The 12,683-nt window shown below is 39.1% G+C and overlaps 1 protein-coding gene across 1 annotated transcript; it reads right to left on the minus strand.

Annotated features, from left to right (window-relative positions):
- Positions 1 to 344: 344 nt before the first annotated feature.
- LOC308426215 (olfactory receptor 2AK2-like) lies at positions 345 to 1,265 on the minus strand (the record flags this gene model as incomplete). The annotated part of the gene is made up of 1 exon (XM_080923981.1): positions 345 to 1,265. One exon carries the CDS (start codon positions 1,263 to 1,265, stop codon positions 345 to 347), a length of 921 nt encoding a protein of 306 aa, XP_080780107.1.
- Between the last annotated feature and the right edge of the window lie 11,418 nt (positions 1,266 to 12,683).

The raw sequence follows: 12,683 nt of genomic DNA on the forward strand, positions 1-12,683 counted from the left end.
AAACAAAGAGAGAGCAAGCACCTGTACTGACTCCCACAGTCTGAAGAGCCATGGTTCCCTGCATCAGCAAAAAGGTTAGAAAGTTCTGTGAAAAGCCAACCAGGACTAACAAAGAAAAGGGAGATATCAGGTTCAGAAACAAAGCCTTTCCAAAACTCAGGTTCACAACATCAACTCAGTGTGACACTGTGTGGGTCAAGTTCTGTGCTCTTGTTCAGTCACTGAGACATGCTGGTGAGCTTCCACCAAAAAAAAAAAAAAAAACATATCCTGAAACCATCACAGAGAGTGTCCAAGACCAGCCTTTAGATCAATGCAGAAAATGACTCAAGTGTCACTATCCATCATCCCATTTGTCTCCTCAGGGCCCCCATGACATCCTTGTTCCTCAGGCTGTAGATGAACGGGTTCAGAACAGGGGTGATGATAGAGTAGAACAAAGCCACCATTTTGTCCCTTCCAGGAGAATGCAAGGAGTGTGGCTGGGTGTAGGTGGAGAGACCAGTGACATAGAACAGGCTGGCCACAGTCAGGTGTGAGGAGCAGGTGGACACAGCTCTACTCTGTCCCTTCCCTGAACCCATCTGGAATACAACAACCAAGACCTGAGCATAGGAAGCTAGGATGGCCAGGAAGGGGATCAACAAAATTACAAGGCCACACAGGAGGACTATATGCTCATATTGGGATGTGTCTTCACACACCAGTGGTAGGAGAGATGGAACCTCACAGAAAAAGTGGTTGACAACCCTAGATCCACAGAATGGAAGTTGAAATACATATGCTGCGTGCACTAAAGCATTAAAAGAACCACTGCTCCAGGCACTGGCGACCATGGAGCAGCAGATCTTCCTGTTCATGAGCACAGGGTAGTGCAAGGGCCGGCAGATGGCTATGTACCTGTCATAGGACATGAAGCCCAGCAGGAGGGCTTCAGACCCAGCAAGGGTCATAAACATAAAGGCCTGGATTACACATCCCAGAAAGGAAATGGTCTTGGTGTCTGACAGAAAGTTGGCTGCCATCTTGGGCACAGTGGTGGAGATATACATCATGTCTATGATGGAGAGCTGGCTGAGGAGGAAGTACATGGGGGTGTGCAGTGTGCGGTCCAGCCTGATGAGATGGACCAGTGTGATGTTGCCTATGAGAGCCACTGCAAAGAGGATGGTGATGACTGTGAAGAGGAAGGTGTCCATGTGTCCCTTCTGGAAAAGTCCAATCAAGGTGAAGTCTGTCCCATAGCTGTGGTTTACTTTCTCCATGGCTTGGACTGAAGTATCCATCAGATACATCTGGAAAGGGCATGTCCTACTTAGGACTGGGCTTGAAGAGAAATGATAACTGTTGCATTGGATAGTTTTTCTGAGTAGCTTTAGGACCCTCTCTCTTCTACCCTCTATTTTAAGATTTCATATATACATATTTGTGTGCATATATATATATATATATATATATATATATATATATATATATATATATATATATATGCTCTTTTTGGTTATTAGTATGTCATATATATTAAAATAGTCCTATTCAGTTATTTTAATGTTTAAGTTTTGCGTAATCTGCTGTGTCATATGCAACCTTGCAAGACTTTGCTGTTTCTGTTCAAACAGCACTCAGCTTTGAAATGAGATATTAGATTCTCCGTCCTTAACATTTCTACCTGGGTGGAGTCTTAAGTTTTATATTCCCTTCAAGGTTATTTATAAGTTATAACTAAGGAAATAAAAATAAACATTTTGAGATCACAAAAAGAAATTTAATTATTCATAAATTTGGCAGTTATATAATTCTCAGCAAATTGTCTAGACCTGGTGCAGATCCTTTCTGGTGGGAGACTGGAGTTGTGTCTCTTTCTGGACAGCATTCGCTCACTCAGTTCTGTTACCTGTGGGAACAAAGTATGGACAGGAGAGTCTTAGGAAATAAAAAACATGGACTGTGTACAGGAATTGAAGGAAATACTGAGATCATTGTGCAATATAAAAATTAAGAGGATGTAGTATGTCCTCTAGGATTGCTTAATGTAAGAAAACATTATGTGAAATTACCTAAGCATTTTATTACATTAGATATATATTATTCATCTGTAGCACACAGCTACTTCAAAGTAGCAGAGGATTATGCAACTTCTGAAAATATGATTTATGAAAGAGAATTAAGCAGAAATTAATAGTGCAATATAGGACATGGTTACTACATTTTATATAAAGACTTCAGTTCTCCTTATCTTCCCCATTATGTTTTAAGTGATGAAAATGTTAACAATCCCCAGTTTCCCTTTGCTCCATATTATCCTAAGTGCCAGGTGTTATCAGGCCTCTAGCAATAGTAACTGCTGAAGTGTGGTTTTACACACCTATTTCCATGGTGCATGGTGTGTGCATGTGTATGCCTCTGTGGGTAGGTGCATATGCATTCATATATGCATGTATGTCTTTATGGGGTGTTTGTGTGCTTGTAGGTATTTGTATGTGCATGTATTTGTTTGTGTGTGTGCATATGTGTATTACTAGGAGCAAACCCCTGGCCTTGGCAAGCGCTGTGACCCTAAGTTACACCCTTAGTACTTGGTTTTTGTGGCTAGGTCTCACTCATGTTAAGAAGCTCAACTTCCATCCAGTCCTGACCATCCTGAGTGCTGGGATAGAAAATGGGCCACAAAGACCTGCCATGTCTCGGTTTCTCATCCTTAAGTATTAGTCAGTGTCTGCTGACACCTTACATATGCTAAAGTGATCTTTAAATGCTGTGAACTTGGAAATGGTAAATTTTCCTTTCTCTTCATTAAATTAAGAGCAGGATTTTTGCTTTTGTTTAATATGTTTGAAATCACATAGTTCAGTTTTTCATCCTCTAAGGACAAATCTTAGTCTATGGCAGCAGCCTCAGCAGCAGCAGCCTACATGGTTCCTGTAAACCTCCCCAAGCACAATGTGTTTTGATGTGTCTGCTTCCCTTTGGAGGACAGAGTGTGCTGGGGCAGGCCATAACAGTGGACACACATGAACTCCCCACTTCTGTGAATCCCTGTCAGAACCATGTCTTTTAACAATGAGAGTCTGTATAAGGGTCATTTGAAATAACAGTAAAAATTGCCATTCAACCTGATGTTTAATCATACACACTATATGCACTGTTCACATGTGTCAAATTATCATATCACACCTCTATAATTAATACATTAAACCATAATTAATGCTCGAATCAGAATATATTCTAAATATGATGAGAATGGCATATTTTTTTTTTTTTGGCAATCTTGCCCCCTGGCTCTGGGAGAACCCCAGTCCCTTTCTCTTGTGAGAAGGGTTCCATGCTCAAGAATACCAATTTGTACCCTTCATAAACATTGATCTTGCAGATATGTATTAAAGCAATAGCTGGAATGTGCATCTAGCCAGGAGTTGATTCAGTTCAAGAGTATGGTTGACAAGTAGAAAAATTCACTTACACAATAATCCCAAAACATACCTGCACCAGCAGAGCATCACAGTCTCCTCCACAAGATCAGTAGGAAATTCATCAGAGAATTCAGCATTACTTCATTAATTCCTTTACTGCTACACTCCTTTGTCAGCTAAGTGTGTGTGTGTGTGTGTGTGTGTGTGTGTGTGTGTGTGTGTGTGAGACCAAAAATTCTGTTCTTCATTAAACTGAGCTGTTTAATAAGAGGATCATGGTGACCTTTTTCTCCAAATGACTAGATGTGTGAACTGCCTGTCTTTTTTTTAAATGTAACGATAACATAATTTTAACTACATCATAATCAACTGTATATTAGACATACACATCTCATGTTTTTAGGATTTCTCATCAAAACATGGAATACTAAATAGTAACAGAAAATGAACCTGCAAAAAATATTTAGAAAGATAAGACAACTAGAGATAACATGGAAATTCACAACTATGCCTCCACAAATAACTTTTAAATGCACTGTTAATATTTAGTGTTAATATCAAGCTATTTAATCTGTGTTTTCAAAAAGAAACCCTAGCTTCTAAAACCTCTGTTACCCAGCACATTTTAGAAAATGTTAGCCCACTTTTAATTTTTAAGTTAATTAGTTTTTTGCCTCTAAAAATATTCTCAGTTACTATCAGAAACTTAGGTGGAAAAGAAATATCATTTTGGCATCTATGAAAGACCTTTAAGGTCTTAAATGCTCTGGCTTCCTGTGGGAGATGGGACCTCATAGGCACTCTTTCAGAACACCAATGGGAAAACCTGGTCTCTTGTCCACAATTAAATAAACATATCAATAGAAGAGAGATACTATTTTAATAGAACTCATGATTGCACTGCAGAATAGAAGTTAGAAGAGGTCAGAATCAATGTCCATACAGATTTTCCTCATAACTGAACCTGATAAGTTTTTAAAAACCCATTCCATTACACATTCTTAACTTGCACATCTGAGCAGAAGCAATGGAATAAGTTGAAAAAGTGTAGATATTATAAATATCATAAATATGTTATTTCAACAAATTATATATTCTAGGTTTTGCCTTGTATCACATATTCCAAAAGATAATGTTTATATCGTTGCCATGAATACTGATATAGGAAGGCTTGTTTATGAAAGCCATATTTTCTTTTGATGCTGGAATAAAAATATAGTTAATCATGTTCCAGCTTAGACAAGATCAATGGCAAAGTATAATCTTTATTTGCTGCAAAATGTTTCTGTTAATCTAAAGAAGCTATAATTTTAAGTTATAAGAGAAATTCAATGACTCAATTGACTATTGACAGTATCTTGGAGTCAGAATTTTGCAACAAGTAGCAACGTCATATCAAAGTTGTAAACACTTGATCTTTGAAATTAATTATCCCAAACATATTCCTAGTTTGCTAGGCTACATGCATAATTTTTACTGCTTTTATACACATGTCTGTTTCTTCTTTTTTTCTTTTACCTAAAATCAATATTGTTTCTAAAGTGCAAAACTAGCAATTCAGCTTTTGATAATATTTACTGTGTTAATTGTAAAAATTCGACCCAATCAATTTTAAGTATGTCTTTACAAAAAACACTGAGCCATTTTCAGAACTGATATCTTTTTAATGAAACATTTTTCTGGATAACATACTTCATTCGAGAAAAAATATTATATTTTATTCTTCCTGTGGACTTCATATTGTTATTTACTTGTAGAGCAATAGGTAAAGGTGGGCTTCATTAACATTGAAATAAATATTTTCTACACTTTAACAACCAAGCAATTTCTTGTATCACTCTGTAGCTTACACATCTTTTAAGTCTTGGCCATTTCTTCATTGCAGTGTTAAAATTACTTTTTTTCATATTGGACATGTTCTTCACGCTCTTTCTTCCCATTAGTCCCAGGTTTTATGGTTTCGCAAACATTCAATAAATTTTCAGTCTTACGAACCAATGACCCATTGATCTATTCCTGCCTATGTGCAGTCAGCGGTAACCACTACACATTTGATGTTTGGATTTGTTTAAATTTCACTCTATAAAAGTAGCCTTAGAAAATCTTTTACTCCCTTCTTCTTACTTTATATTTTCTCTTCATTTTACAACTAGATCTTTTCTTTCTGTGTTTAAACTAAAATTCCAAGTGCAGTAAGTAACTATTTGGTTAATATTTATGTGCACAGATAGTTCTCTGTGACATCATTTCTATGCTAAGCAATGAGCAGTCTTATCCAAAAAGACTGTTAGTTACGCACAAAGTTCCCAAGTATGGCTGGATTACAAGGTCAATAAAAATGATTGCAACAGCAAGTTTGTCACTAATACCAACTGCATCCATTTTTGTACATGTATGATATATTCCAATAGGTTATATCACTTTCCTGATTATATATTGATTATTTATTCTCTTATTATATGTGTTTTGGTGTTTTGTTTCCATGTGTTTCCACTGGGTACATGCTTGATGCCTGAAGAGGGTGTATTCAACAGATGGTTCGGGAGCTGCCATGTCGGTGCATGGAATTGAACCTGGGTCCTCTGTAAGATTAATCACACTATCAAACCTTAAAAAAAAAAAAAACAAGTACTGACAAAAATGTATTATATACTTTTATGCAAAAAATGCTTAAAATCTGTACATTTATCTTTGGTCTTTAAAATAAAGTTGTTAAAAAAAATTAGTGCCCCTAACTGCTGAACCTCTATATTTATTTTTTAAATTCTCTTGATAGCTTTCTAATTTCATGATAATTATTATATGGAAAATGAATGTTATTCACAAGGAGAAAAATTTCCTGAGGAGCTAAAAACCAGCACAGAACCACTTTCTGGAATATAATAGCTTCCTTGAGAGCTGAGGCTCCTCCTTCCTTTTTGAAGTCCACAACTCTTCTGTAACATACAGAGTCCATACTTCCAGTCAGGCATGATGACCTGCACTGTAATGTCAGCACTTGGGAGGTGAGGTGGAAACTTCAGAAGCTCAGGGAGATTTGCCCCTACACAGTGGGGTTGAGTCCATCGTGAGCTACATGAGAACCTGCCTCCAAACAAATAAACTTATAGGGAAATATACCAAACCAAATAAAACACCATATTTATTATGGGTTTGATTCTGAAAGCTAAACAAAGCCATAACTTGCTGTGTTGCAGCACAGACTGGCATCGGCTGGTGCACTTCCGCTCCAATTCTCCATTACAGTGTCAGAAGCTGTGCACATGGGCACCTTTAAATAGCTTTTACTGTGTATGTATGGCTATTTTGCCTGCATGTGTGTCTGTGTATCACTTTGGTGTCTCATACTTGCAGAGTCCAGAGTGGGGCAACAAGTCTCTTTGGACTGGAGTTAATCTCCATTGCAGACCACTGTATGGGTGCGGGGAATTGAACCTAAGTCTTCTGCAAGAGTAGTAAGTGCTCTCAGCTGTTGAGCTATTTCTCAATTCTCCCTCCCTCTTTGTTTTGTAGGGAAGTCTCATGTGAGCTGTGCAGGTTTTGAACTCAGTATGGAGCTGGCTTTGACCCCCTGCCTCCACTCCTCCAGTGATAGGGTGACAGGCATGCATTACCACAACATGTCTGTAGATGCAGGGCAAGCAGTCTACTAACCGAGCTACGTACCTGGCCTCGGTATGTGCCTTTGTCCCAAATATGTGACTGCCCTAGGCTATTTGACTAACCTTCTACAGCTATGTCATTTGCCAACTACACTAATACAACCTCCTTTTACTAAGGTACAAATAAAGATACATACTTGTGTTCTTCCATATTCATTTGTAAATCTCAGACCCCAAAGACTTCTTTGTTCTTCACAACGAAGTTTCAACAGAGAGAAATTGGCAAAGCACATGGAAAGGTTTCACTTAAATCCATTCCCCATGTGCAGAAAGAACAAAGAAATGTGACAATAAGGAAAAATCAGAACAACAACACAAAAAAAGGCCAAAAAAGTTTTGTTCTCAATGAAGAACATTTTGAGATTTTTTTTTCAAGTTTCAAATCCCCAATCTACATGTCACGAACAGCATCTCCCGCACCTCAACTCGTAACCAGTTCATACAATGTAGGAAGGAAAAAAGCAACCAAGAAAGCAAGGCACAATCTCGGTGAATGCAAACATTCTCTCATATCTCTGACATCACTTTCTTTGTGGCTTAAGTGTTTGTACCTGTAAAGAGAGCGTATTGAGCACATTCCCTCATAGACTCCTGCCCTTTACTCTGCCCTTCTGGGTATCATCTTTGTTGCAACTTTGACCCATAACATCTACTGTATTCACTGAGAAGCAAAGAGTTCCGGAAAATGATGATAAACACTGTGAAACTTATTTTTCTCTTTAGTGTCCTACATTTGCATTCAGAGATTCCATTCTATGGCCTTGCAAACAAGACTCTCCAGTCTGGTAATTGCTACCCCCTCCTAGACTATTCCTTTTTCCTTCATTTTTTAAAGTGTTAATGACAAATGTTGCATGAAGAATAATCACCTGGTACAAGATATGTTTGGGTATTTCATTTTATCACACAGATGAAGTGTCACCTCAAACCTGTCCTCTGAATATCCCTGTCAAGCTTTCTCTATCCTATGTTTACCCCCTTACATGTCTCTTTTTTGCCATGTATTGTTGAGTGGCAGATTTATCCTTGACACTCATAGTCCCACCACACACAGCACCACATACATTTCACAGATTCAGTAATCTGTAGTCTGATTGATTGATGCTGCACTGTAAACACTTCCTGAAACAGAAATGTCCCTCAGTGGCTGATTCGATAAGTAGTTTTATGGCCATTTGTGATGATCTGAGTTTAATCTCCAGAACCCACCTGACTGAAGGTAAAATCAAACTCCCAATCAGGTTTTCTTGTGACTTCTACCCATGAGCCGTTGCATGTGCACCCAAAGAAATGAACAACTGTAATTAAAAAGAAAGTTTTGTCTATAATGCATGAGGAAGTGGGTGGGATGATCTAGTAGACCCACTGGGCTGAGGAAGGACCTTGTGGTAGAGTATAGTGAAGGCTGAGTGAAAGGAAGCTCTTGTTCATGTTGACAGCCTCATGCCTGGAGTATACATCCCAGAAGTACATAATGTGATGTCAGCGAAAGCTAAATGTTCAGAGAGTCTGTGTCAAGGAAATCGCATTATTTCCAGTCAGTTACTCAATCTCCTTCCCAGACTGACTTGAGAACGCAGCACAGTCCTCATTCCTAGCTGTCCTCAGCAGTACCTGTTGGCAATTGAGGATCAGGAATTGACAGCAGACCTGACAGAGATGTATATAGGGCTTTAGCATCCTAGAATTCAAAAAGTCAGTCACAATTCTCACATAAGAAAACAAAGTGAACGAAAACTTGGTAACATCTTCAGACAGGTGCTAGTGGTATTGAACAGGTTGACCATCCCACATTTTGTAAGATTTTAACTTTTGGGGTTGTCTAAGCTTTGCCCTTCATTACAATTTCTTTGTTAAACTTACATTTCTCCAAATCAGCCTCATGTGTTCCCTCTCCACCTCCTTATTTCTGAGCTCGTAAATAAGAGACTTGAGGAGAGGGATAGGAATGTTGTAGAAGGAGGAAAGGAACTTGGCCTGGTCCTGGGTAGAGCTGTTCCCCAGCTTCATAAACATCTAAACTGTATTGTTTGATAAAAGCAAGACTATGGTTAGCTATGAGCCACAGGTGATGAAATCTTTGTGCCTTTATTAGTATGAATGTGTGCAATTGCATTCATGTTGCAGAAACAAGAAACCAAGATGAATACCAGATAAAACAGCAAAATGCCTATTTTCAGGAAGAAGGTATAGCCTTCAACAACAGCTCTGTTGGTACAGGCCATTCTGATGAGGGCTGGTATTTCAGAGAGAAAGTGGTCTACCTTGCAATACCCACAAAGAGGCAACAACAAGGCTATTAAAGGCGTAATATAAAATTTGCATAATGAGAGGACAAAACTTAAGGATATTAGGTATAGAAGGGAGCAAAGATTTCCAATTTAAAGGCCCAGTAAATATCTTCAACAAAGTTATAGAAGAAAACTTCCCCAACCTAAAGAAAGTGATGTCCATGAACATACAAGAAGCCTACAGAACTCCAAATAGATTAAACCAGAAAAAATTCTTGCCTTTCTGGCCCACAGAGAGGGGTGTGTGACCGCCAGCAGGATTCAGGACCTGCACACAGACAGCTGAGCTCCCAGAACAGCCTGGCAATTGCTCTACGACCTGAGCCTATAGTGACAGAATGAATTCTCTGCCATCAAAACTCACTGCCTGCCCACAAAGAGCCAAACACTCAGGAGCAACTTTCTTCCTGAGCCCATAGGTCATCAGAACCACAGGAGAGACAAACTCCAGTCAGAGACAACAAGATCACCTCCAATCACTGACAACAAGATGGAAGATATATGAAGATTTACTGTCTTGTAGTGATGTTACATAGACATATAAATTACCTAAGTCTTAATGATCATCTTATAAGAATTCATAAAATTGCAACTGATTATTAAGCTCTTTTATAGTGAGACTGCCATTAGGTCATTTCTGATGGTAAAAACTGCACTGAGAGAACTCTGTCAGTCTCTCAAGTGTCACCAGTTAATTGCTCTAGATAGTAACCAGACTTTCTCCTACTCAGAGCACATTTCAAGAGGCTGTAAAACAATTAGTCAAAGGTCATAAAAAGGGATTTATTTATTTATTTTACATGCTAGGAAAGAGGATAAAATATTAACTGGGATTATCTATACAAAGCTTAGTAACTTAGTTATGGTTTTAAACCTTCAGTGAACCTGTGGAGCTGAGACAGGTGATGGATGTTTAGCCAGATAATTACTCCTAATGGATATCCATGTAAACATTCTCTGCTCTAAACTTCTATTTCGATTTATAATTTGATTTTTTGTGGGAACTTGTGGTGAACTTTGTAGCATGTGATTATCTATTCTGAAAGCTGTATGAGTACTGAGGACAAAGGGGGGGATCCCTTTCCATTTCCCATTCCCTTTCAGTTCCACTCCACTTCATCCCTTTCTCCCTCAGAATAACTTTTTCCCCATAGGAACCATTTTTTCCTTTTGTAACTCGGGATCTTTCTGCTTTCCCTTTATATAGCTTTCACAGGACACTTTTTTTTACCTAGTAATAAACATTATAATCACTCTTCTAAGTGTTCCTTTTCTTCCTGCGACGTCTGAGTGGCAGGCTGAAAGTTAGAGCTTAGCAGTTTCAGCAGATAGTACAAAGGCTATGTACTTAATCCCTTGCTGTTTTAGGAAGAAGTGCCATGTGCCAGAGATTCCAGTTTTTGGAATCAGAGGATTATACAAGGCAGGTCAGCTACAGTAGCACAGTAACTTAGACTTAGATAGTAAACTTTTCTTATACAGCAACCCTAAATATCTCATAAGACAAAGTCTGAACCTGGGATCTGGTAAGACCAAGTCTTCCCCACCACCAGTGCTCTTCCCCCTCTGGTGCCTCAAGAAGAAAGAAGAACCCCAAGCTGGGGCTGGCCCCTGGCAATAAACTATCCAATAAAAAAGGGTAAAAAAATGAACATAAAATGTCCAACATATCATTGTATATAATACTTGTTCTCCATCTAAAGGAGAGGAATGGAGGTATAGTAAAGGAATATCAGACCACAGCATAATAAAAACACAGTAGAGGAAAAGTCAAAAACTATGGGTTCCTGTCTGGTATCTAGGATTTGAAATCTCAGATCCAAAGGCATAGACAGCCCCACTGCTCCACCTGGGCTGCCTGTTGCATGAATCATCTTTGTCTTAAGCTTCTCTTCACCATGAGCACAGTTATTCTTTGCAGATGTCTCACAGTTCTGCATCTCCAGTATTCTGGGGTCTCCACTGCATTTTGGGCTTCACCTTACAGCTCTATGCAGGGACTTGGACCCCACATTGCCTGACCTCAGATGCTCTCCTTACCCCATTCCCAGCCCTTCATCTTTCATGCCTTCAAATACAGCTTCATGTGGACAATTTTGTCAAGTTGTGCTGACAGCTTGGCATGGAGCCTACCCACACCATCTGGCACCTGACCACAGCTGCATCAGTTCTGACCCTGGGAAGCATCTCCTAGGTAGTTGCTGTCGAGGAGCAAGGACTCAGTTCATCCTTTCTTGTCCCATGTGAACTTGCATCTTTACATGTTGCGGCATTTGGTGGGGGAAATTTTCTCATCAAGATACTTTTGTAACTGTTCTAAGCACCAAGTTTCATGGCACTAACCTCTTCAACAACTGAGTCCCTGTATTTATCCTATTTCCCCTCATACTGATCCTCTGCCAAACCAATTAGTCCATTATCTTCAAATTTAACCCAAATCAAATTCTCAGGACGTAGGTACAATGAAGCCTTATCCTTGGCCACACTATCACATGAATGACTGTTGTCTACCTACTTCCAGGTAGAGTTTTTGTTCTCCACTGAAATGTCATAAGCCACTGCCCACATTTCTCTGACATTCCTGTCTCTGAGCTTCCACTAACTGTTGCACTAAGTTCTGCTTCAGCACAATGGGGGCTTTTATATCCCAAAGACCTAAATTCTTTTCTCAAGCTGCAAGACACTTCCAGAGTCCCAAGAACATCATGGCCAGGTTTGTCCCAGCAATGGTTTTGCCATTTGGTAACAATTTCTGTATTAGTTTTTTTTTTTTCCTGTTGCTGTGAAAGCGACATGAGAAAGTTTCTTTGGTTTGCAGTCACAGAGAAATATGGCCAAAAAGATAGCGAATATGGCAGAAGGCAGGGACTGCAAGGTGGTTCAGACAGGAGGCTACTGTACTCAGGAAGCAGAACACAGGACTGGAAGTAAGGACAGGGTCCACAGCCCCCTTCAGTGAGGCTCCATATCATAAAGGTTCCAAGTTTCCTCAACATCATTGCTACTGGGGACTGAGGATTCAAATCAGGATCCAAATGCAATGAGGCCACATGAGGGAATATTGAAGATACTTAGCTATAAGACTTTCAATTTGGAGTGAGTTTATGGGTTATATTAAATATAGGTAAATAAAACAGCAAAAGAAAGGCATTCGTGGATAATGAAATTCATTTTTAAAACATTTTTATGAGCATTGGTGTGAGATGTCAAATATCCCACAGATAACTTTTTTAGGTAGTTGTGACCTCTTAATTGAACCCATATACTTTGGAAGATCACAAAGTGCTCCTGAACACTGAGCCATCTCTCAGGTGACAGTC

The sequence above is a fragment of the Micromys minutus genome (assembly GCF_963924665.1).
Source record: "Micromys minutus genome assembly, chromosome: 10".
Classification (NCBI taxonomy): domain Eukaryota; kingdom Metazoa; phylum Chordata; class Mammalia; order Rodentia; family Muridae; genus Micromys; species Micromys minutus.